Genomic DNA, 27,643 nt, shown 5'->3' with positions numbered 1-27,643 from the left:
TGATTTTCGGCCACAGATGTATCCCTTTTAGCAACAACCCTATAGAGGACGCTGTGTTCAAACCGAACACACATTAGGCCGGAGTCTGTAGCGTTAAATCCTGTCCGTTGCCTGGTGACGCTGAAGCTCCTCTCGCCAGTTTCCTGTGCCTTGTGTCACCCAAAACAAGTTTGAAATACAAATCACCGTCGTTACATTGAGAAGAAGTCATTTAACTACTGCACACTTAAAAAAACTCTCGCTATGTGATACAGGTCGCATCTCTGGGAGGAGGATCATGATGGACGGCTATTTATTTGTCAGAGTTGTGGGGAAGGGGAGCTACGGGGAAGTCAACCTGGTCCGACACAAATCCGACCGTAAACAGGTAACGTTAAATTGCAGTCATGCATGAGTAAGAGTTTGTGCAGACCTGTGCTAATCAGTAACACACTGGTTTTAGATGTATTATTAACTGATAGGGTTTCGTTATTAAAAGAGTTTGTTGGTGTTTTTGCTGCATAGAGACTCTTTTGACAAAATCTAACGTAACGTACGTTTTGAATGTGACCGCTTTAAGAAAAACTGTTGTATCATATTAATATTACATTAATATTGTGTTATATTTACATTAATATTGTATTGTAGGTAACAATTATGTATAATGACGATAACAAATACAATAACATCAAGTTATATGGTTTAATCTGTGCTAAAAAGCATTTACTAGAGTAAAATACTAGTGTGAATTTTAATAATGTACAAGTAAATGTTGAAACAAACAGTAGAGCAATTCCAGCATTATGGATGCGATATTTGCAGTAAAAACATTATAAGAATTAATATTTTAACCTAACCTAATACCATAAGCTAACCACAGATTTATAGGATCGGACAAATATCAATCTGTAAAAATATTTTAGATTTTAAATGAGTAAAATCAGGGGTCACTGCTGGGTGTTTCAGGTATACCTCGTAAGACCTTAATTAGCTCGTTCAGGTGTGTTTGATTAGGGTTGGAGCTAAAATCTGAAGGACACTGGCCCTCCAGGAACAAGTTTGGTGACCCCTGAGTAAAATAAACAGGCGTTATGGATGTGGCCAAAAACGTTAGTGAGTTTACAAACTAAAAAAATGATATGACAAAAAGTCATGACTACTAGCCTTGGGCGGTATCCAAATTTTGATACCGTCAAACCGCCTCCCTAATTTACCTCGGTATACGGTATTATCGTGCATAATAAAAAAAATTATGATGTAAGGCTCAGACAGCGTCACCAAACTGTTGGCTTGTGCCTAAACCATTCAGAAACTGAACGCCGTATATGCGATCTTAGGTTCGCGGTCACCTGTTTGTCTTGTTCGTATTAGCGATCTGCACGGGATGCTCTCTGTCATACACACGCACACACACACACACACACACACATAGACAGCACCAAGCCAGCGATGCACAGCATCACGCTCTCTCTCTCATTCACACATATATACACACACACACACACACACACACATAGACAGCACCAAGCCAGCGACATATAGCATCACGCTCTCTCATTCACACACACACACACACACACACACAAACAGCATTCACATGGATGCGTGAGTGCTTGCTCACTCGGTAGCGATATTGTTAGACAGCCAGCTCCCGTTCAAATTACACCAGAGTTACCGACCGCTCCCGTGCTTTATTCTGAAATTTATTCCCGCACCGCAAGAAATCTGGTTGGGTACTGCGGCTCCCGCGGTACAGCAGCAGAAATGCAGACCTCTAGTTCGTATTTACCACTTCTCCCTTCTCGTTCGGTTGAAACCCAAAATACTGCCAAACTGCAGAGGTTGTGTTCTTTTTCGAGATCAGGTCGCTTGGTGCGTGACTCGCCATTTTACCTCACCTCCCTCTCTCTCCTCCCCACTGTTCCGTGATGACAATCACACATACGCATTTTTAGGCATTAAATAAATAATATTTAATACTTGTCTCCAATATAAGTGCATTGTTTTCATGACGGTATAACGGTATTGAAACTGACACCGTTGCTATTTTTAGATCCCGCGGCATACCATATGACCGTATTACCGCCCAAGCCTTATGACTACAAATGTTTTTATGTTGCTTTAACTTATTTTAATAGGTAAGGCACGTTTCAACTACATTTTTTAAGTTTTGCAAAGTTTAGCTAAACGTTTTCAGTCAGTTTGATTAATGTAAATTTAGATAACTTGAAAAGTTCAATTGATTCAATTAAAAAACTTTTTTTTTTACAGTGCAGCATACAACATCCTTTGTAGAAATTCTGTGAATTAAACTGCACAACCCAAAATAAATCATTCTAATCTAAAGGATTAGAGTTGGCTCACTATAGAACAAAAAATATTTATTTTATTTAAACATTTTTGCATTTTATGGCAGGAAAAGTTTGGTTATGAACGCGAAATCTCTCCTTTACGGTAGTGACAGATGTGAAATTGCCACTTGTGTGGTAAATCAAATATAATCATTTGAAAACATTGATAGATGTTTTTCAATATTTCTACAGTACTGTAAAATATAAAGTCTACAAAAAAAAAATTGAAAGCTTTCGCTATTTTGGGGAAAACCTTTTTTCATGACAAGGTTGACATTTGCATGGAATTGCTCATTAATTAAAATGAATAGATTCTGTAGAAGTGTTTCATTGTTAGTTTATGTTACATAATGTAGTTAACTTATGTAAAAAAAAAAAGACAGAAACTTTATTGTAAATTAAATTGTATTTGATGTAATAATGCACTGTATTTAAGAGTTATATATATATATGACACAGACATATACAGTTGAAGTCAGGATTATTGGCCCCCCTGAATTATTAGCACCCATTTATTTTTTTCCTTTAATTTCTGTTTAACAGAGAGAAGAATTTTTTCAACACATTTCTAAACATAATAGTTTTAATAACTAATATCTAATTATTGATTTATTTGATCTTTGCCATGATGACAGTAAATAATATCTGACTAGACATTTTTCAAGACACTTCTATACAGCTTAAAGTAACATTTAAAGGCTTAACTAGGTTAATTAGGTTAACTAGGTGCAGGTTAGGGTAATTAGACAAGTTACTGTATAACGATGGTTTATTCTTTAGACTATCGAAAAAAATATAAAGCTTAAAGGGGCTAATGATTTTTACCTTAAAATGATGTTTTCAAAATTAAAAACTGCTTTTATTCTAGCCGAAATAAAACAAATAAGACTTTCTCCTGAAGAAAAAATATTATCAGACATACTGTGAACATTTCCTTGCTCTGTTACACATCATTTGGGAAATATTTAAAAAAGTAAAAAAATTCAAAGGGGGGCTAATAATTCTGACTTCAACTGTATATCTATCTATTTTATTTATTTAATCCTTTATATTTATTAATCGTGTAATTATAGGATAACTCTTCAGACTCTTTGTGTAATTCTTTTTTTTAAATGCTGTTATAATACCATGCATCAAAAAGTCTTCAGCTTATTCTCAAAATCTACAGATATATTAGAATATATATTATTTGTTAATTTAAAGAAACTTGTAATTAGAGACATCTATTGGTTACAATTCATTTTAAGGTGTCCTTGTAATGCAATGCAACTTCATTTAATTACTGAGCAATATTAATTAATTACATGAACTTACAATGTGGTTAGGGTTAGAATGTGGTTTAGGGTTAGTTGCATGTAACTATGCCAAATTAATTCTAATTTCTATAATAAGTACATGTAGAAAAAACTCCCTAAAATAAAACTAAATTGCTCTTTAATTAATTAAATATTGCAATTATGTTTTTATGACTTAATAATCGAGATAGTTTGATTAAATGAATATTAGTTCTTTGATTTCTTTCTTTCTTTTTACTTTGATATTTGTCACAAAGCAGGATCATGTCATTTTACCGCTAAATGAAATTTGAAAAATGTAGATCGTAATGTCTTTAAGAATGAGAAAGACATTTTGTTCCAGAATTCATATCAGATTTGGAGCGTAATATCTAATATGCTTTTGTCAGTATGTGATCAAGAAGCTGAACCTGAGGACGTCGTCCAGACGTGAACGGCGAGCAGCGGAGCAGGAGGCACAGCTCCTTTCCCAGCTCAAACATCCCAACATCGTCATGTACCGCGAATCATGGGAAGGCGAGGACTGTCAGCTGTACATCGTGATGGGCTTCTGTGAGGGAGGAGATCTGTACCACAGACTCAAACAGCAGAAAGGAGAGCTGCTGCCTGAGAGACAGGTGGTAGAGTGGTTTGTTCAGATCGCCATGGCTCTTCAGGTAAGTTAATAGCCATTCTTCTTACCAGGGTGTAAATATACATCAGTATTAGGGGTACAGTATTAGAGACGCCACAATACAATATAATCACAATATAGTATTATTGTGATTTCAAATAGATTGTTATATTTTGCTATTTATTGCAATTTCCAACTTTAAAGGGCACCTATGGTAAAAAAATCTACTTTTATAGCTGTTTGGACAGCCATATGTGCATGTATGGTGTATAGACTGTCATATTGGGGCGATATAAGCACACCCAGTGCTTTTTTTTTTCAATTTAACAACATAAAAACCGGTGGACCAATTGGAGCAGTTTTCAAATCGACCGCAACTTTACGTAGGAGAGCGGTCCCCCCGCCCACCAATATTGATTGACAGGCGCGTCATCATATCCTCAGTTTGTTGATTCACGTCCGCCATTTTCAGCGTTAGTCGAAGCGATATCCCTAAAGGAACACGTTAGCTCTATTTTTAGATGAAAGACTTATTGGGCTCAACACAAGAGCAATATTCTCCAGATTATCGCTCTAATCGGAATTATTGGTTGTATCTTTAGGTAGGTTTGCAAACATGTGTACTTCTCATCAAGTCTACCTTATACTTCAGCCGTTTGCATTTCTCGCGATCCCAGAAGCTCCCTGTGATCTTAACTAGCATGCGTTTTAGAATTCTAAACATCGGTTTCTATCAGGGTACACTCAAGTCGACAGCTGGGCGCCGCGGACCGCTGCAGAAACCTATGTTGAGAATTCAAAAATGCGTGGTGTGACGATTCGGGATATATCATGTTTCTGGTGCGCCACAGAGAGTGTCTGGTGTGCCGTGTCGCGGCTTCGAGTGGCGCATCCGGTGCCTCAGTCAAAGTTAATTCAGTGTGTGTGGTTATTAGTTTCTGTGTACAAGCTCGACACTTGAAACTAGCACACAGTTGGCTGTAAAACTGTACAAAGACACAAATGATTTTGTACTCTCTGCTTGGTCTGTGTCAGAGTCGTACATGTACGACTGAATGCTGATCCTCTCACTCCTTCTCCTCTAAGTCTGCCTGTCAGACTCTGTTGCAAACGCAGAGCGGGTGAGCTCATGGCCCCGCCCCCTTGTTACGTTGGTGGGAAGCCGAAACTAATTTACATGTGAAGCAACACACCCATAAATCAGCAAACTGTGGACACGCCCCCAACATGACACTTTTTAACACATTATAATAAAATCTGAATTGTGTTTTAAACTGAACCTAAACTGGCACACTCAGAAGAACCATAATATTAATATTAAATCATAAAAAAGAGGGAAACTATGTGCCCTTTAAATTATGTTGCCAAATAAAACTTTTTAAAAAGGGTCTGGATGTAATTACTGAACTCTTCTAAAGCATAAAAGTACCATAATATGTTTGCAAATATTTAAGAATCATGCTAAGTTAAACACCCTTGTCCATGTCAGCTAAATGTGCGTTGTTCCATGTCGCAATGTCTGTTTTTGTTTTGGTCTGTAACTCTGCCAGGTTACCTAAATATATTTTGGCACCCCGGATTGCTAAAATACTACATGAGGTGGTTTATAATTAGAAAATACAAACGCTCCAAAAACAAACATTAGCTGTACAACTTACAGTGTCAGGCTCGATTGCCAGGCATGCTTGCTCCTGTTTGTGCCGTCAGTCTGGCAACTTGCGTGTGCGTCCAATCATCGCTGAAGGGGCCGCGTGAAAAAACAAAACTTTTCAATATTTTGAGTTTGGACTGCAATACCAAATTCAACCTCTAGGTCAATTCTACATACTGCATCTTTAATTAAACAGAAACATTATTAAGTGTGTTTTTCACGCTTTATTTTTATAGCTGAAACACAAAATGTAATTGTCGGGCAGACAAACTGACCAACACTTTTTAAAAGGTTGTCATAAATGTTGTATGCACATTTCCACGATCCTGCCATCTTTATTTTACTTACTGCATGCTGAAAGTGACCAATAGCTCCATCTACTGGACTTGAAATAAACTGATTTAAAAAATTTTATTAAATATATTAGAGTAAAATATTGCCGAAAAAACAATATGGGTGTCTGTATGGATATATTATTGCTGTGGAAAATAATGCAATACTATTCTGTATCAATATTTCCCCCACCCCTTATCGTTATGAATCGGTCAAATGGCAGACAATATAATGTATCAATACTTAAAATATTGATACTGCTATATATTTTTTTAAGACGCACTTTGTCCATGTGTTTTGGCGTATTTCAGATTTTTTAAAAAAGCATTCTTGTATTTTTTAAGGATGCACTGAATTTTTGGGTGCAGAAAATTATCGGCCGAAAATGTCATTTTTGGTTTGGTTTTTCAAAAGTGGAAAAATGGCTAAACAGCAGTGTTTAGCAAGCTGGGTTCAATCTACGTTCAGCAGGAGTCACTGTGTGTAATGTAAGAGGCTTTCACACTGGACACAGAAAGCGATGCGCTATGAACTCAATCATTTATATAGCGTTTGACCCTAAAGGATGGTTTGTTTCTGCGCCGAAAAAAGTGCAAGAGCAGAGAAGTGCATTATTGAGTAGCTTAAACTAGTCAAAGTTTAAAAAGCTCAATATTTCACTTGGTGGATTTTCCAATTATGTGCAGTTTTATATTTATGGCTCAACCGCACATGATCACTAAAAAGGCAAAGTCTGCTCATATAATGTGCTGAGAGGACATTTCTATGTAGTTTACTTGTTCCTGCTGCTTGCAATACCACTACTGTGCTGTCATGGCAACACTTGTAAAATGAGGCCTCTCAAATATTTTTACTGTCGATAAAATTTGTTTATTTTTTTAGCTTATGTTTTTTTTTTTAAATCCGTGTAATTTAAGTTATTGAGTTAAATTTAAAAAGTCTTACAAAATTACTGTATACAACTTATTAAAGAGCCCATATTATGGGTTTTTGAAAATGCCCTTCCATGTAGTGTGTAACGCAGCTGTAAGTGAAGTGAAATATCCAGCTAAGGCTTAAATCTGTAAGTGTACAGTGTTTAAAATTATTGATTCATCTATAAAAGCGTCGACTCACAGTGCTTCAAACGAGTCGTCTTGATAACGAGTCATTAGGTGTTTCGCGATGACGTGGCTACGAAACACAAGCCTCGCCAGTAGTTACGCGCACAAACCCGGGAGATTTGAAACCTGCGGCCCCGCCCACTAACACAGAAAAAACACTAGACACACACACACACAGACGCCGCCGGTCGAATGAAGTCACGCTGTGCTCAGATGGATAATATTGACAGTCTCTACCCAAAGATGAAACTGTGAAGAGTCAGTGGTTGAGGTTTATTCACTAGTGTAAGTAAGTGCGATTAAAATTGTTGCCTCGTTTACTCTAGCTTGCAAATTATGTATTTATTGTGTTTTGTTACTTGTTAACCTGGTACAGTACACGCGGTTACTCTTTATATTCTCTTATCGCATGTAAGCCACGTTGAAAACGCGACGCATGCCGCTTTGTTTATGGATTTAACGTTAAATGCTTTTGTGAGCTCGCGTTCCACTGCCGTTTGTCGTTGCTATGGCGATCGATCGTAAGCTAGGAGACAGGAGACTCGTGTCGATCTCCCTAGTTCTGAGGAGGAGCGTGATGTGTGTGTGTTTGCGTTTGTGTGTGTGTGTGTGTGTGTGTGTGTGTGTGTGTGTGTGTGAGAAAAAGAGCAGCTTGAGTGTGTGACGGCTAGGGGCTAGGAGACAGGAGACTCGCGTCGCTCTCCCAAGTTCTTCTGAGGAGCGTTTTGTGTGTGTGTGTGTGTGTGAGAGAGAGAGAAAAAGAGCAGGTAGAGTGTGTGACAGCTAGGGGCTAGGAGACTCGCGTCGATCTCCCCAGTTCTTCTGAGGAGGGGTGTGTGTGTGTGTGTGTGTGTGTGTGTGTGTGTGTGTGTGTGTGTGTGTGTGTGTGTGTGTGTGTGTGTGTGTGTGTGTGTGTGTGTGTGTGTGTGTGTGTGTGTGTGTGTGTGTGAAAAAAGCCTTACACTATGAAGCGTGTATGCACTGTGACTACTTTTATATTGTTGATTAGCAGCTGGCCATTTCACTCTGTCTGGCGCTGAAGCCTGTCACTGTCGCCCAATCGCAGCAGGCTGTCATCGGTCCAATCAGCGCAGATTAGCTTCGCGCTGAGGAGGGGGTTGGGAACAAATGAATCACTGAACGAATCATATGGGAGTCGCTGGGATAATTAGGTAAAAATAAATGCAGATTTTAAGACCATCAAAGTGTTTTTTGACCTTGCATGCATATTAGACTGTTGTTGGAGACCCTTACAACCTAAATATGACCCTATTTCATGTATAATATGGGCTCTTTAAAGTAATAACTAATCTCTACAAATCACATTCGACATGCACACTTTTCAGTTTCGGCTTCAGCCCTAAATTTCACTTATTACTTCTATTTTATTTTAAAAAAATCTAAAGACCATTCTTTGTTGTTGTTTTGAATGGAACAAAATGTGCAATGATTACAGAGTTTAATTTTAATCTTCATATTATATACTTATACTATATACTTGTATAGTATTCAGTATTTGTGAGTTAATAAAAATGTAACCGCTCTGTAAACTGAGCACTTAATATTTTATACCAATACATTTTCCCCACGCCTTTCGCTATCAATCGGTCAAATGACAGACAATCAAATTAATCAGTATTCTGCTGAATAAAATTAAACTAAAATCATATCGCAGAATTTTATGAAGTATTGACAAAAAGCAAATCACCTGCTATCATATTGATGTCATATTGTGTTGTGGCGAGACATCTGATTTACAGCCCTACTTCCCATTATTTATCCTTTCTCTTCTGAATAATAAACTTTAGTATTTTGTTGTTGATCTGTAGTATTTACACGAGAAGCACATTTTGCATCGAGATCTGAAAACGCAGAATATCTTCTTGACCAAGACCAACATAATCAAGGTGGGCGATCTGGGCATCGCACGAGTCTTGGAGAATCAGAACGACATGGCCAGCACTCTGATCGGCACACCGTACTACATGAGTCCAGAGCTGTTCTCCAACAAGCCTTACAACTACAAGGTACTGCGTGAACACTTGAGGTTATTACATTAGTCACTAAACAATCAAGTTGAGAATATCTTGTGGTCCATATCTTCAAAAAGTAATTACTTGTGCTGTTAAACAATTAATCACATGCAAAATAAGAGTTCATATTTACAAAATATGTTCTTACTGTGTATACTTTGGTGTGTATATATGTACACACACACACACACACACACACACACACACACACACACACACACACACACACACACACACACACACACACACACACACACATCGGCCACTTTATTAGGTACACCTGCCCAACTGCTTGATAATGCAAATTTCTAATCAGCCAATCACATGGGAGCAACTGCATTTAGGCATGTAGACATGATCAAGACAATCTGCTGCAGTTCAAACCGAGCGTCAGAAGGGGGAAGAAAGGTGATTTTAAGGGACTTTGAACGTGGCATGGTTGGTGCCAGATGGGCTGATCTGAGTATTTCAGAAACTGTTGATCTACTGGGACTATCACGCACAACCATCTCTAGGGTTTACAGAGAATGGTCCAAAAAAGAGAAAATATCCAGTGAGCGGCAGTTCTGTGGGCGCAAATGCCTTGTTGATGCCAGAGGTTAGAGGAGAATGGCCAGACTAGTTCCAGCTGATAGAAAGGCAACAGTAACTCAAATAACCACTCGTAACAACCGAGGTCTGCAGAAGAGCATCTCTGAATGTACAACACGGAGTTGTAGTGGATAGGCTACAGCAGCAGAAGACCACACCGGGTGTCACTCCTGTCAACTAAGAACAGGAAACTGAGGCTACAATTAGCACAGGCTCACCAACATTGGACAATAGAAGATTGTAAAAACGTTGCTTGGTCTGATGAGTCTCGATTTCTGTTAAGACATTCAGAGGGTAGGGTCAGAATTTGGCATCAACAACATGAAAATATGGATCCATCCTGTCTTGCATCAACAGTTCAGGGTGGTGGTGTAATGGTGTTGGGGATATTTTCTTGGCACACTTTGGGCCTATTAGTACCAATTGAGCATCGTGCCAACTAATAATGCCAACTTTAAAAACAAAATAATTTTTTAATAATAAATTAAATAATAATTTTTTAAATAACTTTAAATTGTATTTTTATTTGCGCAAAACTGAAAATATAGATGAAAATAGATGATTTCCTAATTTTCAGGTTTTATAAAAAGTGTTATTTTCTATATTCAAATGAAACTTTCTTTCATGTTCAAAAAAGATCTGCAGTAAACTTCAATAAATAATTCATTATTTGTCATTTTTATCGTTTTATTTAATCCAGTTGTGTTTGTTTGGGTTTTTCAGTCGGACGTGTGGGCGCTGGGATGTTGTGTGTATGAGATGGCAACCCTGAAACATGCCTTCAATGCAAAGGACATGAACTCGCTTGTGTATCGCATCGTAGAAGGAAAGGTACAGGATTATGTTCATCACATATTTTTTTTAAACTCTAAAAATCTATCAGACCCTAAAAGCATAGTTTACGCAAAACTGAAAATTCTGTCATCATTTATTCACCTTTCACTCATCACAAGCCTGTTTAAGTTTCTTTTTTCTGTTGAACACAAAAGAAGTTGGAAAATGTTGAAAACCTGTAACTATTGACTTCCATTGCTTTTGTTTTTCCTACTATGGAAGTCGATAGTTACATGTTTCTAACATTCTTCTAAATATCTTCTTTCGTGATCAACAGAAAAAACATTTGGAATCACTTGATGGTGAGTAAATAGTGAATGAATTTTCATTTTTGATTGAAGTACTGTCAATTCATAGCAGTACTTTCTCCTTACTTCCTCGCATTGTACTTACTTACTCCCAGGGCTGTTTATATCAAAGTTAATATTTAACTCCATCATGTTGGTGTTTAGTAACATCTAATTTTTACAAAGCTCAACCCCCAACCTGGAGAACCAAGACACACACATACACTACGGACAATTTAACTTACTCAATTCACCTAAAGCGCGTGTCTTTGGACTTGTGGGGGAAACTGGATCACTCGGAGCAATCCACATGAGCACGGGGAGAACTTGCAAACTCCAAACAGGAATGCCAACTGTCCCAGCCGGGACTCGAATCAGCGGCATTCTTGCTGTGAGGCGACAGTGCTAACCACTGCGCCACTTTTAATGTTCTGGATACCTGGTCATATAGGATTCATTGGAAATGAACATGGTGATAAAGCAGCTAAGAAAGTCCTGATGTTAAATCTGTGAATCTGTACATTAATGACATGGCAAATGGGATGTATGTAGAAACAACAAATAATATGAAGTGAATCCATTTGGGAATGAAAGAAATGATTATAATTTTGAAAATAGACACGATCCGGTTGTACACACGAGATGTAGAATCAGTCACTCAAAACTCAAGATATGGCATTAAAACGTAAATAAATACGTAAACCTTTTATGTTCAGTTACCACAGATGCCGAGTAAGTACGACCCTCAGCTGGGCGAACTGATAAAGCGGATGCTGTGTAAGAAGCCAGAGGACAGACCAGACGTCAAACACATCCTCCGACAGCCGTACATCAAACATCAGATCTCCATGTTCCTGGAGGCCACTAAAGAGTATGTCCTCTCAATTCTAGCCTTACTATCAAATTTAAATGTAAGCAGTCTTTTGCATTGATGTGTGCTGTTACTGATTTAACAGGAAAACCGCCAAGTCACGGAAAAATGCAGCGAATGGCAAACTGAACAGTGCTGGATCAGATGCGTCAACCAAACCAAATCATGACGTTCAGCCACAGCGTCTCAACTCTGAGTCAAAGACCCGCGGAAAAAAGGTTAGAGGAAATGCCATCTTGGAAATCTGGATTTAAAAGGCACCTATGGTTAAGTCTACGTTTCAAGCTGTTTTTACAGACATATGTGTAGGTATAGTGTATAGACCGTCATATTGGGGTGACATAAACACACCCCTGCACTCCTAAATTTTTCCCCAATTTCTATCTAACGGAGAAAAGATTTTTTCAATACATTTCTAAACATAATAGTTTTAATATATATATATATATATATATATATATATATATATATATATATATATATATATATATATATATATATATATATATATATATATATATATATATATATATATATTATTACGTGAAAGTGAAGTAAGTAGTATTTCCACTGATTTGAAAATTTGACGTTAAAGCTGAAGGTTTCTAGCAATGCATATTACTAATCAAGAGAAGTTAACTTTGACATATTTACAGTATGATACTTACAAAATATCTTAGTTCACTTTTAAGTAAAGATTATGTTGTATTATGTAAGATTGACACCCTGTGGTGGAACTAGGTATTGCACTCCAAATTTGAAACACTTTTTCACTTTGATGACTCCATGCAAATGCCGGTTGCCTGCTAATCTCTCTTACATCATTACTAGACAGGACGATATGTGACATAAGTAGTCTTATCCATGTTAAATAAGTTTTTATACAAGCAATCAGCTGAAATGTCTATGTTAAAAATGGTTTCTACAGGGTGTCCACGGGCTCTCAAAAAGTATTAAAAGTTGATAAATTAATTATGAGAAAATTAAGGTCCTTAAAAGGTACTAAAAAGTCTTAATCATATTTTTACGAGGTCTAAAATTTTGTTCAAGCGTTGTCCAAAGTGTTTGACTCCAAAAAAGCATAAATATGTGTATTTTCCTCCTAATATTAACAACGGTGTGCTCAATCCATGCGATTGGTTCGGGCCGGGGTGCATCCAGCCAAGCTCCTCCATTCACGTAATTTGCGACAATCGCGGGAAGGTGATGTGATGCTCTCCACATGTAGCAAAACCATAGAGCGAAACAGACGGCAAAATGGGAAAATGTCAGTTTACGTACTCCTGGTTGGAGAAAGACGAGTTTAAAGAGTGGCTAAAGCCTGTCGCTGAAAACAACCACGTAATTTATTCTTCCAAGCTTTGTTTCTTCCGAGCTTATCTGAGTGCTGTTGCATTGTTTGTGCTTCATTGATTTATTTACTACAGCTGTTTATTAAGTTAAAGGTTTGATACTGATTATAACTTGAAGTGGCAAAGAGGTTTAAAATATTCTAAGGTCTTTAAATAGTCTTAAAAAGGTATTGAAATTACCTTTAGGATTCCTGAATATACCCTGTTCAATTTCTCGAGGCTGAACAACAGCATAAACTGCTATGACAATAATCACTTCAGGTACTGATTATGTGGTTTTTTTTCAGTGTTAAATCCTACCAAAGTTAGTTTGAATGCCATTTTACATGATATTTATTGTTGAATTGAAAGCAGCTGCAGATAGTTCACCTCAGAAGTTGAAAATAAATAATCATGTTTTAAAATGAATGTATGAACTTGGTGCAAACCAACAAATATCAGCCACTCTGCATGTACTTTTAATTCTGTTAAAGAGGTTTAATGTGTATAAATTAGATTATGAACCTTATTATTTGATTGAAGTGCAGTGAGTGCACTATTCTGTGCCTCTAAATGGCTGTATTGAAATGTTTCTGTTGCGTTGCATGTTGTTAGGACATGCACATTTTCAAGGAGAATAACTGACTTTAGCATTGTTTTTCAGATAAAAAAGAATGTTCACTTAGCATGTTTCTTAAATATCTGCAAACATATTCTGGTATTTTTATGCTTTGGATGAGTCAAAAACTTACATACAGCACCTTTATTATTCTAATGATTTTTGCCATTAAAAATACCCTGAGGTATGAATAATTTTGTTTTATTTTAGAAGGCAACCTCCCATTCATAATAATACAAGTGAATCATCTTGGTATCTATATTCTTTGTCTGATCTCAGTTCTGCTTTGTGCTCCACATTCCACAGGCTGAAGAAATCCATCTGAACCGACAAAAACCCTGTAATGGAGCATTGGAAAATGCTCCTAAACATCACATGCCCCCCAAATCTCCTACACAAGACGTTCATAACTCAACAGGCCAATCTATAGCCACTATTAGCAATATAGACATTGAAATACAGAAACAGAGGAAAGCCAAACCACCAAAACCCAGCAGCCATCAGAACAACAACCTGCCATCTGTGAGCAAGAGGAGAGAGAAAGAAGATCCCGGCGCTACTCAAACACACCCTCTCAAACAAGTGTCTGGTGTCGGCGGGACGGAGGATAAGATGTCAGCGAATGTAAGTTCAATAACACCCAAACCTACAGATCGAACCAAGATGCCAAACAAAAGTAAGACACTTGATGCGAGTTTGGACCTTAAAGACGACACCATGAAGCTTCTGCAGGAGGCAGGGGTGCAGGACCTCCCATACGAGCCCACTGAACTACATCACAATGCGGAGGCAAAGACCGAGAGCCAAAGAACAGCTGATAATCAGAACAACGCTTGTGTCCTGAAGGATGCTCCTACTGGAAGTTCAACTGAGGAGAGTGAGGTACGTTGCTGTGAAGTAGCCAAAAAAATAAGTTTGATAGCTTAACCTAATCTTAAATCTATTCAAGGGGACCTATTATGCCAGCTTTTGCAAGCTCTTTTAGGCTTTGATCCAAGTTGTGCAATTTTGTCACTGTTGCTTTAATTAAGGGCGGAGCTACAAATGCCTATGCATCGGCATATTGGCTACTTCTCACTCAGGGCTGTCTATGCTAATGAGGGAGAGATGGTCACTAGTGGGCGGGGCTTTCCCTCTTTGTGTTTCTGCAGACTGTTTTTATCAAGTGTGATTAAAAATTATAATTCATTTATTTTTACCATCCGCTTGTTAAGTGTAACGTCACGTGAAGCGGCTTTCGGGTCCAAGCGCCATATCAAACTGTACGGGGAGACTCATTAATAGTAATAATAAACACAAAATCACAATCACAATATACACACACACACACACACACACACACACATGTATATATATGTTTATTTTTCCCCCAATTTCTGTTTAACTGAGAGCAGATTCTCATTTCTAATAACTGATTTATTTTATCTTTGCCACGATGACAGTAAATAATATTTGACTATATATTTTTCAAGACACTTCTATACAGCTTAAAGTGACATTTAAAGGCTTAACTAGGTTAATTAGGTTAACTAGGCAGGTTACTGTATAACGATGATTTGTTCTGTAGACAATGGGAAAAAATTTTGCTTAAAGGGGCTAATAATTTTGACCATAAAATAGTTCATAAAAAATTCAAAACTGCTTTTATTCTAGCCAAAATAAAACAAATAAGACCTTTTCCAGAAGAAAAAATATTATCAGACATACTGTGAAAATTTCCTTGCTCTGTTACACATAATTTAGGAAATATTTCAAAAAGAATTCAAAGGGGGGCTAATAATTCTGACTTCAGCTGTATATATACCTTATATATATATATATACTTAAAATCCGATGGCCTGGAAGTGATTAATTTTTTATAAATTGTTAAAATATTGGTGTCGGTGATGCAGCAAGTCCAGAGACTGTTGTGTACACCATGTTTTTACATAAAAATCACTTTAATGATATGACTAAAAAGTGGTCATAAATGAATATGTTCTCAGTTCAAATGAGTAGCGGCTTGAACACGGAAACAGTATTTCATACTTCATGACTTAACAATTGGATATAGTTTACGGTTTGTATGTGTGCAGCACTAGTTCTGGTTTTCCCTTGTGGAATGTTAATACAGACTCTAGCTCTGAAAGATACCTCCTCTCACCAGATGCAGAACGGATCTCGTTCTCTTTCAGTTATCAGTCATAACTTTTGAAGGGGTTTGCCATTTTGCTAATAAGTCAGTAAGTGGTGGCAGGTTCCTGTGTAAATGAAAGATTCATTGAATCATTTATTCAAATGATGAATCTTAAATATAAAATATAAAAACTAAAACTCATACTACAATTTATTTGTTTGTCATTATTTAGATTCTATCATAATTTTGTGGCTTTATCATGCTGTAAATTCTTTTCAATTTTTGTAAAGTGAGTGACATACTTAATAATGTCACCTCGTACATCGAGCAGTTATGATATTCTCACACACCTCTCTTTGCCTGATTGTTAGTTAGTGAGTGATTTTGTTTGCTTGTTTAACTGTTTGTTTTCCCTTTTACATTGCAGGGAAGTTTAGATTCCACAGAGAAACTGCTCAAGCCCGTTCCTGTAATATTTATGGTAAAACTATTTTTTTTTCTCTCTTTCTTATTTGTTCAAAATATATATACAGTGCATCTGGAAAGTGTTCCAGAATTGTTTTATGTAACAGCCTTATTCCAAGATGGATGAAATTTAAATTAATTTATTTCCTCAACATTCTACACACAAGACCCCATAATGACAATGTGAAAAAAGAGCTTTTGAAATTGTTGAAAATTTATTAAAACTATATATATATATATATATATTACATAAACAACTTATTTACTTTATTATTTTTTATTAACGATAACAATATGTCCTTAATAGAAAACACTTGCTTTTCAAATTGATGATTCAGATGTAAATTTCTTACTCCAATCATTATTTTATTGTTGTTTTTGTTGTATATTAGGAAATAAACCTAATTTATATTTGCATAATTTATGTTTATAATAACCTTCAACTGCAATTGAAACATATTTCAACATAATTTATCATAATATTTAGGAGCCATGCCGTTCTGAGTCACCTGCAGCTCTATCAGATGAAGGCAGGCCAGTTGTTCTGCCCTCGTCCTTGTCTTCTGAACCCTCCATGTCCCGTCAGCGCAGGCAGAGGAGAAAAGACAAGTCCCAGGACCTGCAGAACGGCCTGCAAGTGAGTAGTTTGGAGTTTTTCTACGCAATTTGGCTTGCTTCATTCGTTAGTTGACAGCAAACATATAGAACACACTTTTAATTATTGCTTTTATAAGGGGTTTAATGCCAAACCAAATGTGAACAATATGAAACCGCATTCTCTGTCAAGCCACCATCACTGACTTTTCCACATCCGGGAGAGTTACAGTGTGGAGAAGCACCACAGAAGCGTACCACCCAGACTGTTGCATGCCTTGAGTAAACCATGATGGATCAGTGATGGTTTAAGCTGCAATATCTTAGCATTGCCCCTTGCCCCAATACTTGTGCTAGATGGGCTCGTCCCTGCCAAGCACTACCGAGCCATTCTGGAGGAACCAAGCTTTTCAGTTTCATTGTCCAACCCCTGTGTTTACTTTTTTTTGCTTTATTAATGTCGAACCAGAATTTATTCAGCTATTTGTGATAATATTTCTGATATTTCTCCATGTTTTGTGCATGTAGGAGGTGTCCAGACCTCTGCCTCCTCTCCCTGAAGATGGAAACAGTGCACAGAAAGACCAGAGCAAACCAGCCAATCTCTCGTCCACTAACAAGAACGCAGAGCAGCAGGTCACACACATTACAATCTGGAGAAACAATATATGCGCATTTGGAGTAACCTCATACGTACCATAGCATAGTTTGGTCTTTTGAAGTTTAGTGTCAGTAAAGCTTCGTCTGTGAGTTTGTTCATGCTAAATACTGTATAACTTCACTCACAGAATCGTCCACTGTCAGCCAGAGAGAGGCGAAGACTGAAGCAGTCGCAGGAGAACTCCACACAGCAAGGTTTGAGGATTTCTAAGAATTCCATGTTAATTCAATGTGAATGAAATGTCCTTTGAGAGCAGAAATAAACCAAAAAAACTATTAAATTATTGTAAAACTAAATAAAGCTGGAAAAACTCCCCCCAGATTTAGTAGCCCCCCTGTATATTTTTCTAAAACTTAATAGTTTTCATAACTCATTTCTAATAACTGAGTTCTTTTATCTTTGTCATGATGACAGTACATAATAATTGACTGGATGTTTTAAGATACTAGTATTCAGCTTAAAGTGACATTTAAAGGCCAGGTAAGGTAAGTTAGGGTAATTAGGCAAGTCATTGTATAACGGGTTTATTCTGTAGACAATCGGAAAAAAATATTGCTAAAGGGGCTACTAATATTGACCTTAAAATGGTTTTAAAGGGCCATAAAACCCCCCTCTTTCAGATCAAGTCTACCTCAGAAATTTTTCAAAAAATGCTCTGAGATGGGCGTGGAGCTCTGCGGGCAAAGGGAGGAGTGGGTGTGGCCGGCAGAGCAGAGGGAAAAGAGAAGAGCGAGCAACTGTTGTCAGTCGGCTCACAAAATTAGACACACTGTGAGGAGACCCATGATTTTATAGCTGACAAAGTTAAAATCCAAAGAAATAAACAGTAAGTAAGTAATATTTGTTAATCGCAATTTCATATACACATAACCACAATTTGTTATATCATTATAAAGATAATCATGTTTATATAAACACTGTAAATGAGGACTTCTCTCCTCCTGAATCCCCGGGTCTGAATGCTGTCACGGTGGATGGCAGTGGAGCAGGTCTCTTGCCCTATCTATTCCAACCATTAGCCCTGCCGGTAATCCGGAGGATTTTAAACATGTGTGAACAGAGCAGCACGGATAAAGGTGATGTGTCTGAATAGTAACAAACTCTACTGATAAAAGACCAAGCCTGGCATTCTCCAATTCTCATACAGCTCTCCCAACAAAAATGCTTGCTCCAAACCAACAGCTTTGCTATATCGGCCCTGACAGCATCGCGGGGAAAACCATGTAACGCACCCCGTGGATCATGGAAACAAACACATACGACCCCGCAATCTCACCCAGTCATTGGGTCTCACAGCTTGGCAGGTCTGCCTTGCCTTCAGAAAGCACATGATCTCATGAATAATTAAGAAGCAAGGTCTTCTCATTGGATAAGAAATCTCCGTTATAACAAATAATAATGAGAAACCGACGCGTCATCACTCCACTAGCAGATTCAGGCTAAACGTCACTGATTTTGATCCGCCCCAAAAATCATTTTAAAGCCGGAAGATGAAATTAGCTGACGAAAGCTCCAAAATTTTCCCCACAATGAAAACTGACAGGTGCTGTTGGCACCAGTGGTGTAGTGGTTAGTGCGTCAACACATGCACTACGGTGCTCACGGCGACCCGAGTTTGATTCCCACCTCGCGGTCCTGTGCCGATCCTTCCTCTCTCTCTGCTCCCCATGCTTTCCTGTCAATACTCTATACTGTCCTATACGATAAAGGTGAAAGCCCCTAAAAAATTATTATAAAACAAAACTGACAGGTGCCAATGTTGTCTTAACTGATGCTCAACACACACAAATCTGTTAACATCTCAAGAAAGTACTCCAGGGTGTCTTGAACCTCTTAAAAAAATTTAAATTCTAGCCAAAATAAAACAAACAAGACTTTCCCCTGAAGAAAAGAACATCATAAGAAATACTGTGAAAAATTGCTCTGTTAAACATCATTGGGAAATATTTGGAAAAGAATCAAAATAATGATAATTAATAAAAAATGTACTTTAAATATATATGCAGTTTTATAGTTGAACAGAGCAAGGACATTTTCACAGTATTTGCTGTATTGTTTTATTTTTATTTGGATCCATTTTTATTTATTTTAGATTGGCTGGAATAAAAGCAGTTTTAAACAAATGTAAAACAATTTTTTCATGTCAATAGTATTAGCCTCCTTAAGAATTGCTATTTTTAATATTTATTTATTTCTTTAATATTTAAAAATGATGTTGAACAAACCACTTAAATATGCACCACTGAAATATGATGCCATTTCAAACTTTCTTTAATTAATACAAATAAAACGATTAGTAACTACTAATAAAATTTTAAGAAAAAAATCCGAAATAACACTAATCAGAAAAAAGGGAAACTTTAAAATAAACTAATTATAATGGGTTCAACTTTAAAACTTAAAAATTATATTTAATTATATTATATTATATTTCAAGCAAAACTGAAATTGCCTGTGTTTAGCATGTTTTCCTATGCATGTTTGCTCTAATGTCATTAAATAGATAAAATTACATTAAAATATACAGTTAAAGTCAAAATTATTTGCCTTCCTGTGATCTATTTATTTCTTTTTTCCAAATATTTCCCAAATTATGTTTAACAGAGCAAGGAAATTTTCACAGCATTTCCTAAAGTATTTTTTCTTCTGGAGAAAGTCTTATTTGTTTTATTTTGGCTAGAATAAAAGCAGTTTTTAATTTCTTTCAAAACATTTTAAGGTCAAAATTATTATAACAATATTTGTTTTCCATTGTCTACAGCTGTGTTTCCCAACCCTGTTCCTGAAGGCACACCAACAGTCCACATTTTCAACCTCTCCCTAATCAAACACACCTGAATCAACTTATCATAACATCAGAAGAGACTCCAATACCTGAAGCTAATGGGTCAGAAAAGGAAGACATCCAAAATATGTACTGTTGGTGTGCCTCCAGGAACAGGGTTGGGAAACACTGGTGTACAGAATAAACCATCGTTATACAGTGACTCGCCTAATTACCTAGTTAAGGCTTTAAACGTCACTTAAAGCAGAATACTAGTATCCTGAAAAATATCTAGTCAAATATTATTTACTGTCATCATGGCACAGATAAAAAAAATCAGTTATTAGAAATGAGTTATTAAAATTATTATGATTAGAAATGTATTGAAAACATCTTCTTTCTGTTAAACAGAAATTGGGGAAAAAATATACAGGGGGCTAATAATTCTGACCTCAACTGTAAGTCATTGTACTCTAGAAATACTAAGAATTCATTGACGTTTTTTCGAACCACCACACCATACTTTAGCATACAAACACAACACCCTGGATTCATTTTCAAACCGTTCACCTTTCAATCCTCTGAAAATAGTGGCCTGACTTTAATTGTGAAGAACAATAACGCTCTGTAGAGCAGTACTGCTAGATGAAAGTGAGCCGTTTCTGTCCATTCTGAATGCGCGAGGGTCTGTAGAGTCGCCCACAGCTGCCGCATACATCAGTGCAGATCAAAGCAGATTCCGGACACTTTCATTGAATATGAATTCTTGCTTTTGTTTCTTTTGAAGCTGTGTCCGCTGTCAAAAGGCCATCTTGTGATGTGCCCTCATTAGACAGTGAGCAGATACACCAGATAGACTGTCCGATACCTGCTCGAACAACAGTGGACACAACAAAGGTACGTCTCATTATTACTGTCAAACACAATCACAGAATCTGTGTGTTTTCTTAAACTTTTATTTTGCAAATAGGCTGATTTTACAACTCCCCTGGTGTTACACAGTTGAGTTTTACCATTTTTGAGTCCCTTCTCCTAATCTCTGGGCCTGGCGGGAGCACTTTTAGCTCAGCTTAGCATAAATCATTGAATCGGATTAGACCATTAGCATCTCTCTCAAAAAAATAAAAACAATAATTTTCCTATTTAAAGCTTGACTCCTCTGTAGTTACCGCATGTACTTAGGGTGCATCTCAATCAGCACTCTTGTTCAGTAGTCAGTGCACTGATCAGGTCACCAGCCATTTTAAGTGTTGTCTCAATAGCTACATTTTTCCAGTACACTGAAACATTGGCGCCCTAAAACGTGCCACAGTGCACCACGAAAATCACATTACATTGATGCGTACTATGGGCCCTTAACGGAAGTTCGAATGCGCGAAATATGATTCATGTGACCCAAATCATCAAATGCAATGACAAGTGAGAGACGTTTTCATAAAAAGAATTCATTATTTATTTATTTTTAACATAAACGAACATGGCAGGTTAAGAAAATTCTAGCAAACATTTATAATTGTATTAATAAAAATTAGCAAATGGAAATGATTAGTTCTGTTGTTAGGTTTAGGGATGGGTTATAAACTCCAGTTTTGATGATGTACAATGAGGAGTTCTCATGTCACACTCAGTGTGTCCCAGTAGTGAAGCAAGCTCATCACTGTCCTTTCCAGTGCTCGAATCTGTGCACACGACCTACTGATGAACAACCTCGGGAGCCAGGGTCCTGATTGAGATGTAGCCTTGGAGAGATTAAGTTGCTGTTTTCTTAGCAAATATGGCTAGGAACTTTACTCTTACTCCGGTGTTATGTTTAAAAAAAAAACTTGCTGCCGTACCAATGACATTACATGAGATGCTAATGGTCTAATCTGATTCAATGATTTATGCTAAGCTAAGCTAATAAGTGCTCCCGCTACACCCGGTGATCAGCTGAATGGATTCAGAAATCGTAAAACTCAACTGTTTAACTCTAAGAGACTTGTAAATTGAGCCTATTTCCAAAAAAAAGTGTTCTTTTAAATGGATAGTTCACCCAAAAGTGAGAATTCCCTGACTATTATTGCATATGTGTATTACACAAGAGACTGAGTAAATAATGACAGGATTATAACTTTTGGTTAACTAACAATTCAAATAAATATACACAATGAAACCATCACTATGTGTAACACCGCCTAAGAATGCAAACGTTTTTTACCTGATTTGTTTTCAGGAGAGGAAGTCCTCAAGGAGACAGTCTGATGAAGACGAGTGCAGTTCCTCCACCAGCTCCACTGAACGCTCAGAGGGAGACTATAGAGAACGGTGAGACAACTGAAAAAACTTCTTTCAAAACAATTAATTATGCTACATTTTTTTTTAATCAATGCAGTGAGCCTAAATTGGAATTTGATTAACACTTACACTCACCGGCCACTTTATTAGGTATACCTGTCCAACAGGCTCGTTAACGCAAATTTCTAATCAGCCAATCACATGGCAGCAACTCAATGCATTTAGGCATGTAGACATGGTCAAGAAGATCTGCTGCAGTTCAAACCGAGCATCAGAATGAGGAAGAAACGTGATTTAAGTCACTTTGAACATGGCATGGTTGTTGGTGCCAGACGGGCTGGTTTCAGTATTTCAGAAACTGCTGATTTACTGTGATTTTCATGCACAACCATCTCTAGGGTTTACGGAGAATGGTCTGAAAAAGAGAAAATATCCAGTGAGCGGCGGTTCTGTGGGCGCAAATGCCTTGTTGATGTCAGAGGAGAATGGCCAGACTGGTTCAAGCTGAAAGAAAGGCAACAATAACTCAAATAACCACTCGTTACAACTGAGGTCTGCAGAAGAGCATCTCTGAACACACAACACGTCCAACCTTGAGGCAGATGGGCTACAGCAGCAGAGGACCACACCGGGTGCCACTCCTGTCAGCTAAGAACAGGAAACTGAGGCTACAATTCACACAGGCTCACCAAAACTGGTCAATAGAAGACAATAGAAGAATTAGGGTCAGAATTTGGAGTCAACAATATGAAAGCATGGATCCATCCTGCCTCGTATCAATGGTTCAGGCTGGTGGTGGTGGTGTAATAGTGTGGGGGATATTTTCTTGGCACACTTTGGGCCCATTAGTACCAATTGAGCATCGTGTCAACGGCACAGTCTACCTGAGTATTGTTGCTGACCATGTCCATCCCTTTATGACCACAGTGTACCCATCTACTAATGGCTACTTCCAACAGGATAACGCACCATGTCGTAAAGTGCGAATCATCTCAGACTGGTTTCTTGATCATGACAATGAGTTCACTGTTCTGAAATGGCCTCCACAGTCACCAGAACTCAATCCAATAGAGCACCTTTGGGATGTGGTGAAACGGGAGATTCGCGTCATGGATGTGCAGCCGACAAATCTGCAGCAACTACATGGTTATCATGTCAATATGGAGGAAAATCTCTGAGGAATATTTCCAGTACCTTGTTAAATCTATGCCATGAGGATTAACGCAGTCCTGAAGGCAAAAGAGGGTCCAACCCGGAACTAGTAAGGTGTACCTAATAAAGTGGCCGGTGAGTGTATATATTCAAGGTAAATGATTTGACCGTATTGCCAGTATTCTTAATATCTTAATAAGACTTGCCAATAACAATTTTAAAAAAATCTAAATGTTTTATTTGTTTTTATTTTACCTACTTCATTTTCTTTTTTACAGAAAGTGTGAGAGCAATGAGATGCAAGACTTGGTGCAGATGATGACGCAGACGTTACACATGGATGGCAGAGATGCATCATTTGAGCCCGACGGACCCAAATGTCACTCCACTCCTCTGCCTGAGTTCAAACTCAATAGGAAATACCGAGACACGCTGATGCTTCATGGGAAATCCAGAGAGGCGCAGGGAGATTTACAAATCTCCGGCTTCTCTTTAGGTAAAAACACAACTGACATGTTTTTTTCTTTCTCTTTGAGTCAACCAGTGGTACTGCTAACCATTAATATTAATATATACCACTCAAGGTTCATACAGTCATGGAAAAGCTGGAAAAGTCGTGGAATTTTTGACTTGGCATTTTTCAGGCCGGAAAACAGAAAAACCCACATAGTTTTGCTATCAGAGTATGACTGATTTTTGTGTGTGCAGATGACAGCACGGGTCCTGCAAAGGTCAGGAGGGTGATTGAACACTTGCGCACGGATGTTCTGAAAGGACTCGGGGTGAAGCTGCTGGACCGAGCGCTGGACATCATGCAGGAGGAGGACGAGGACAGGAGAGAGGCAAGTCACCTACAAATGGGATTAACCAAGACATTATTGTCCTAGCTTCTGCATGTTGATACCAAATCAGGACATGATACAGATGTAAAGCTATGACCAGCAAAACAAAACTGTAGATTTTTATTTTATTACATTTAAAAAAAGAGTTATGATTAAAAAGAGTTATTATTAAGAGTTATATAAAGAGTTATAAAACATTATTTGTGTGGTATTTTGAGTTGAAACTTCACATACAGTGCCTCTAAAAGTATTGATAGCGCTTCACTTTTTCCACATTTCTTTATGTAACAGCCTTATTCCAAAATGCATTTAATTCATTCATTTCCTCCAAATTCTACACACAAGACCCCATAATGACAATGTGAAGAAAGACTTTTTGAAATTGTTGCAAATTTATTAAAAATAAAAAAGCTGAAGAATCACATGTACATCAGTATTCACAGCCTTTGTCGTGAAGCTTTAAATTGAGCTCAGGTACATTCTGTTTCCACTGATCATTCTTGAGATGTTTCAGCAGCTTAACTGGAGTTCACCTGTGGTAAATTCAGCTGATTGGACATTATTTGAAAAGGCAAACACCTGTCTATATAAGGTCCCAGGGTTGACAGTGCATGTCAAAGTACAAACCAAGCATGAAGACAAAGGAATTGTCTGTAGACCTCCAAGACAGGATTGTCTCAAGGCACAAGGCTGGGGAAGGTTACAGAAACATTTCTGCTGCTCAGAAATGAGCACAGTGGCCTTCATCATGCGTAAGTGGAAGATGTTTGGAACCACCAGGACTCTTCCTAGAGCTGGCCGGCCATCTAAAGTGAGTGATCGGGGGAGAAGGGCCTTAGTCAGGGAGGTGATCAATAACTCGATGGTTACTCTGTTTGAGCTCCAGCGTTTTTTTGTGGAGAGAGGAGAACCTTACAGAAGGACAACCATCTGTGCAGCAATCCACCAATCAGGCCTGCATGGTAGACCGGCCAGACGGAAGACACTTCACAGCTGGAATTTGCCATAAGGCATCTGAAGGACTCTCAGATCATAAGAAACTAAATTCTCTGGTCTGATGAGACTAAAATTAAACTCTTTGGAGTGAATGCCAGGCGTTACGTTTAGAGAAAACCAGGCACCGCTCATCACCAGGCTAATACCATCCTTACAGTGAAGCATGGTGGTGGCAGCATCATGCTGTGGAGATGTTTTTCAGCAGCAGGAACTGGAAGACTAGTCAGGATAGAGGGAAAGATGAATGCAGCTATGTACAGAGACATCCTGAATGAAAACCTGCTTCAGAGTGCTCTTGACCTCAGACTGAGCGACAGTTCATCTTTCAGCAGGACAATGACCCACCGCCAAAATATCAATGGAGTGGCTTCACAACAACTCGGTGGATGTCCTTGAGTGGCCCAGCCAGAGCCCAGACCTAAATCCTATTAAACATCTCTGGATAGATCTGAAAATAGCTGTACACCGTCGCTTCCCATCCAACCTGATCGAACTAGAGAGGCACTGCAAAGAGGAATAGGCAGAAATTCCCAAAGACAGGTGTGCCTAGCTTGTGGCATCATATTCAAAAAGACTTGAGGCTGTAATTACTGCCAAAGGTGCATCAACAAAGTATTGAGCAAAGGCTGTGAATACTGATGTACATGTGATTTGTCAGGTATTTTATTTTTAATAAATTTGCAACAATTTCAAAAACTCTTTCTTCACATTGTCATTATGGGGGATTGTGTGTAGAATTTAGAGGAAATAAATGAATTTAATCCATTTTGGAATAAGGCTGTAACTGTAAATGTGGAAAAAGTGAAGCGCTATCAATACTTTCTGGATGCACTGTACCCTGTGCGGGGGCGGGATCAACCTGTCAATCACATGAGATCCACCAATAGCAAACCACAACCAACCAATCATCTTTGGTTCTGTCTCCCCTCCAGCTTTTACTGCAGGAGCAAATGGGTGATGACAAATACAAGCAGTTCGCGGTGAAAGTGCGGCAGCTAAAGTTCTTCGAGGATGTTGCTTTTAAAGACTGAGCCGCTCCACAAACACTGATACGCCATAATTGCTGATGAGCAGAAAACACACACTTCACTGAAGCCTCCTATCAACAATCACTGTTACCGTTGAATGCTTTTGTAAATGTATAGTGATGATAGAACACTAGATATGAAATGAAGCTGTTATTACGCACCTTTATAGTCATCTTTCTATGGGGATGTGAATCTATGCTGTGTAGAATCTTGAATTTTGAAAGAGATGTTGGAAATAGTTTTTCTCTTCCTATTTTCTGGACTGTGTATTTATATTGAGAATAATGTAAATCATTGAGGAATTTATAATAAAATAAGTTTTTAGGAATGTCCTGATTTCATTTATATTATTAGGTAATTATTTGTTTACATTTCTGTTATATAAATATGACACACTTCCATTCTTAATTTTAAACTATGTGTGAACGTAAGATTATGATATATGTAATTACTTGCGTTTGTTTATACACTCACCGGCTTTATTAGGTACACCTTACTAGTACCGGGTTGGACCCTCTTTTGCCTTCAGAACTGCCGTAATCCTTCGTGGCATAGATTCAACAAGCTACTGGAAATATTCCTCAGAGATTATGCACCATGTTGAGATGACAGCATCACGCAGTTGCTGCAGATTTGTCGGCTGCACATCCATGATGTGAATCTCTCCGTTCCGCTACATACCAAAGGTGCTCTATTGGATTGAGTTCGGGTGACTGTGGAGGCCTTTTGAGTTTAGTGAACTCATTGTCATGTTCAAGAAACCAGTCTGAGATGATTTGCGCTTAATAACATGGTGCGTTATCCTGCTGGAAGTAGCCATCAGAAGATGGGTACACTGTGGTCATAAAGGGATGGACATG

The 27,643-nt window shown here is 37.8% G+C and overlaps 1 protein-coding gene across 1 annotated transcript; it reads left to right on the top strand.

Annotated features, from left to right (window-relative positions):
• The first annotated feature begins 125 nt into the window (after nt 1–125).
• Nucleotides 126–27,111, top strand: nek4 (NIMA-related kinase 4). The gene is made up of 16 exons (XM_056468389.1): nt 126–367; nt 4,015–4,281; nt 9,155–9,352; nt 10,673–10,780; nt 11,787–11,941; nt 12,027–12,159; nt 14,198–14,773; nt 16,435–16,488; nt 16,960–17,109; nt 17,595–17,702; nt 17,855–17,921; nt 21,279–21,388; nt 22,704–22,795; nt 24,196–24,413; nt 24,626–24,759; nt 26,688–27,111. The coding sequence occupies exons 1-16, from the start codon at nt 278–280 to the stop codon at nt 26,784–26,786; spliced, it is 2,559 nt and encodes an 852-aa protein (XP_056324364.1). The 5' UTR covers nt 126–277; the 3' UTR covers nt 26,787–27,111.
• Nucleotides 27,112–27,643: the final 532 nt, after the last annotated feature.

This window comes from Danio aesculapii, chromosome 11 (genome assembly GCF_903798145.1).
Source record: "Danio aesculapii chromosome 11, fDanAes4.1, whole genome shotgun sequence".
Classification (NCBI taxonomy): domain Eukaryota; kingdom Metazoa; phylum Chordata; class Actinopteri; order Cypriniformes; family Danionidae; genus Danio; species Danio aesculapii.
This window is presented reverse-complemented; position numbering and strand designations above follow the sequence as displayed.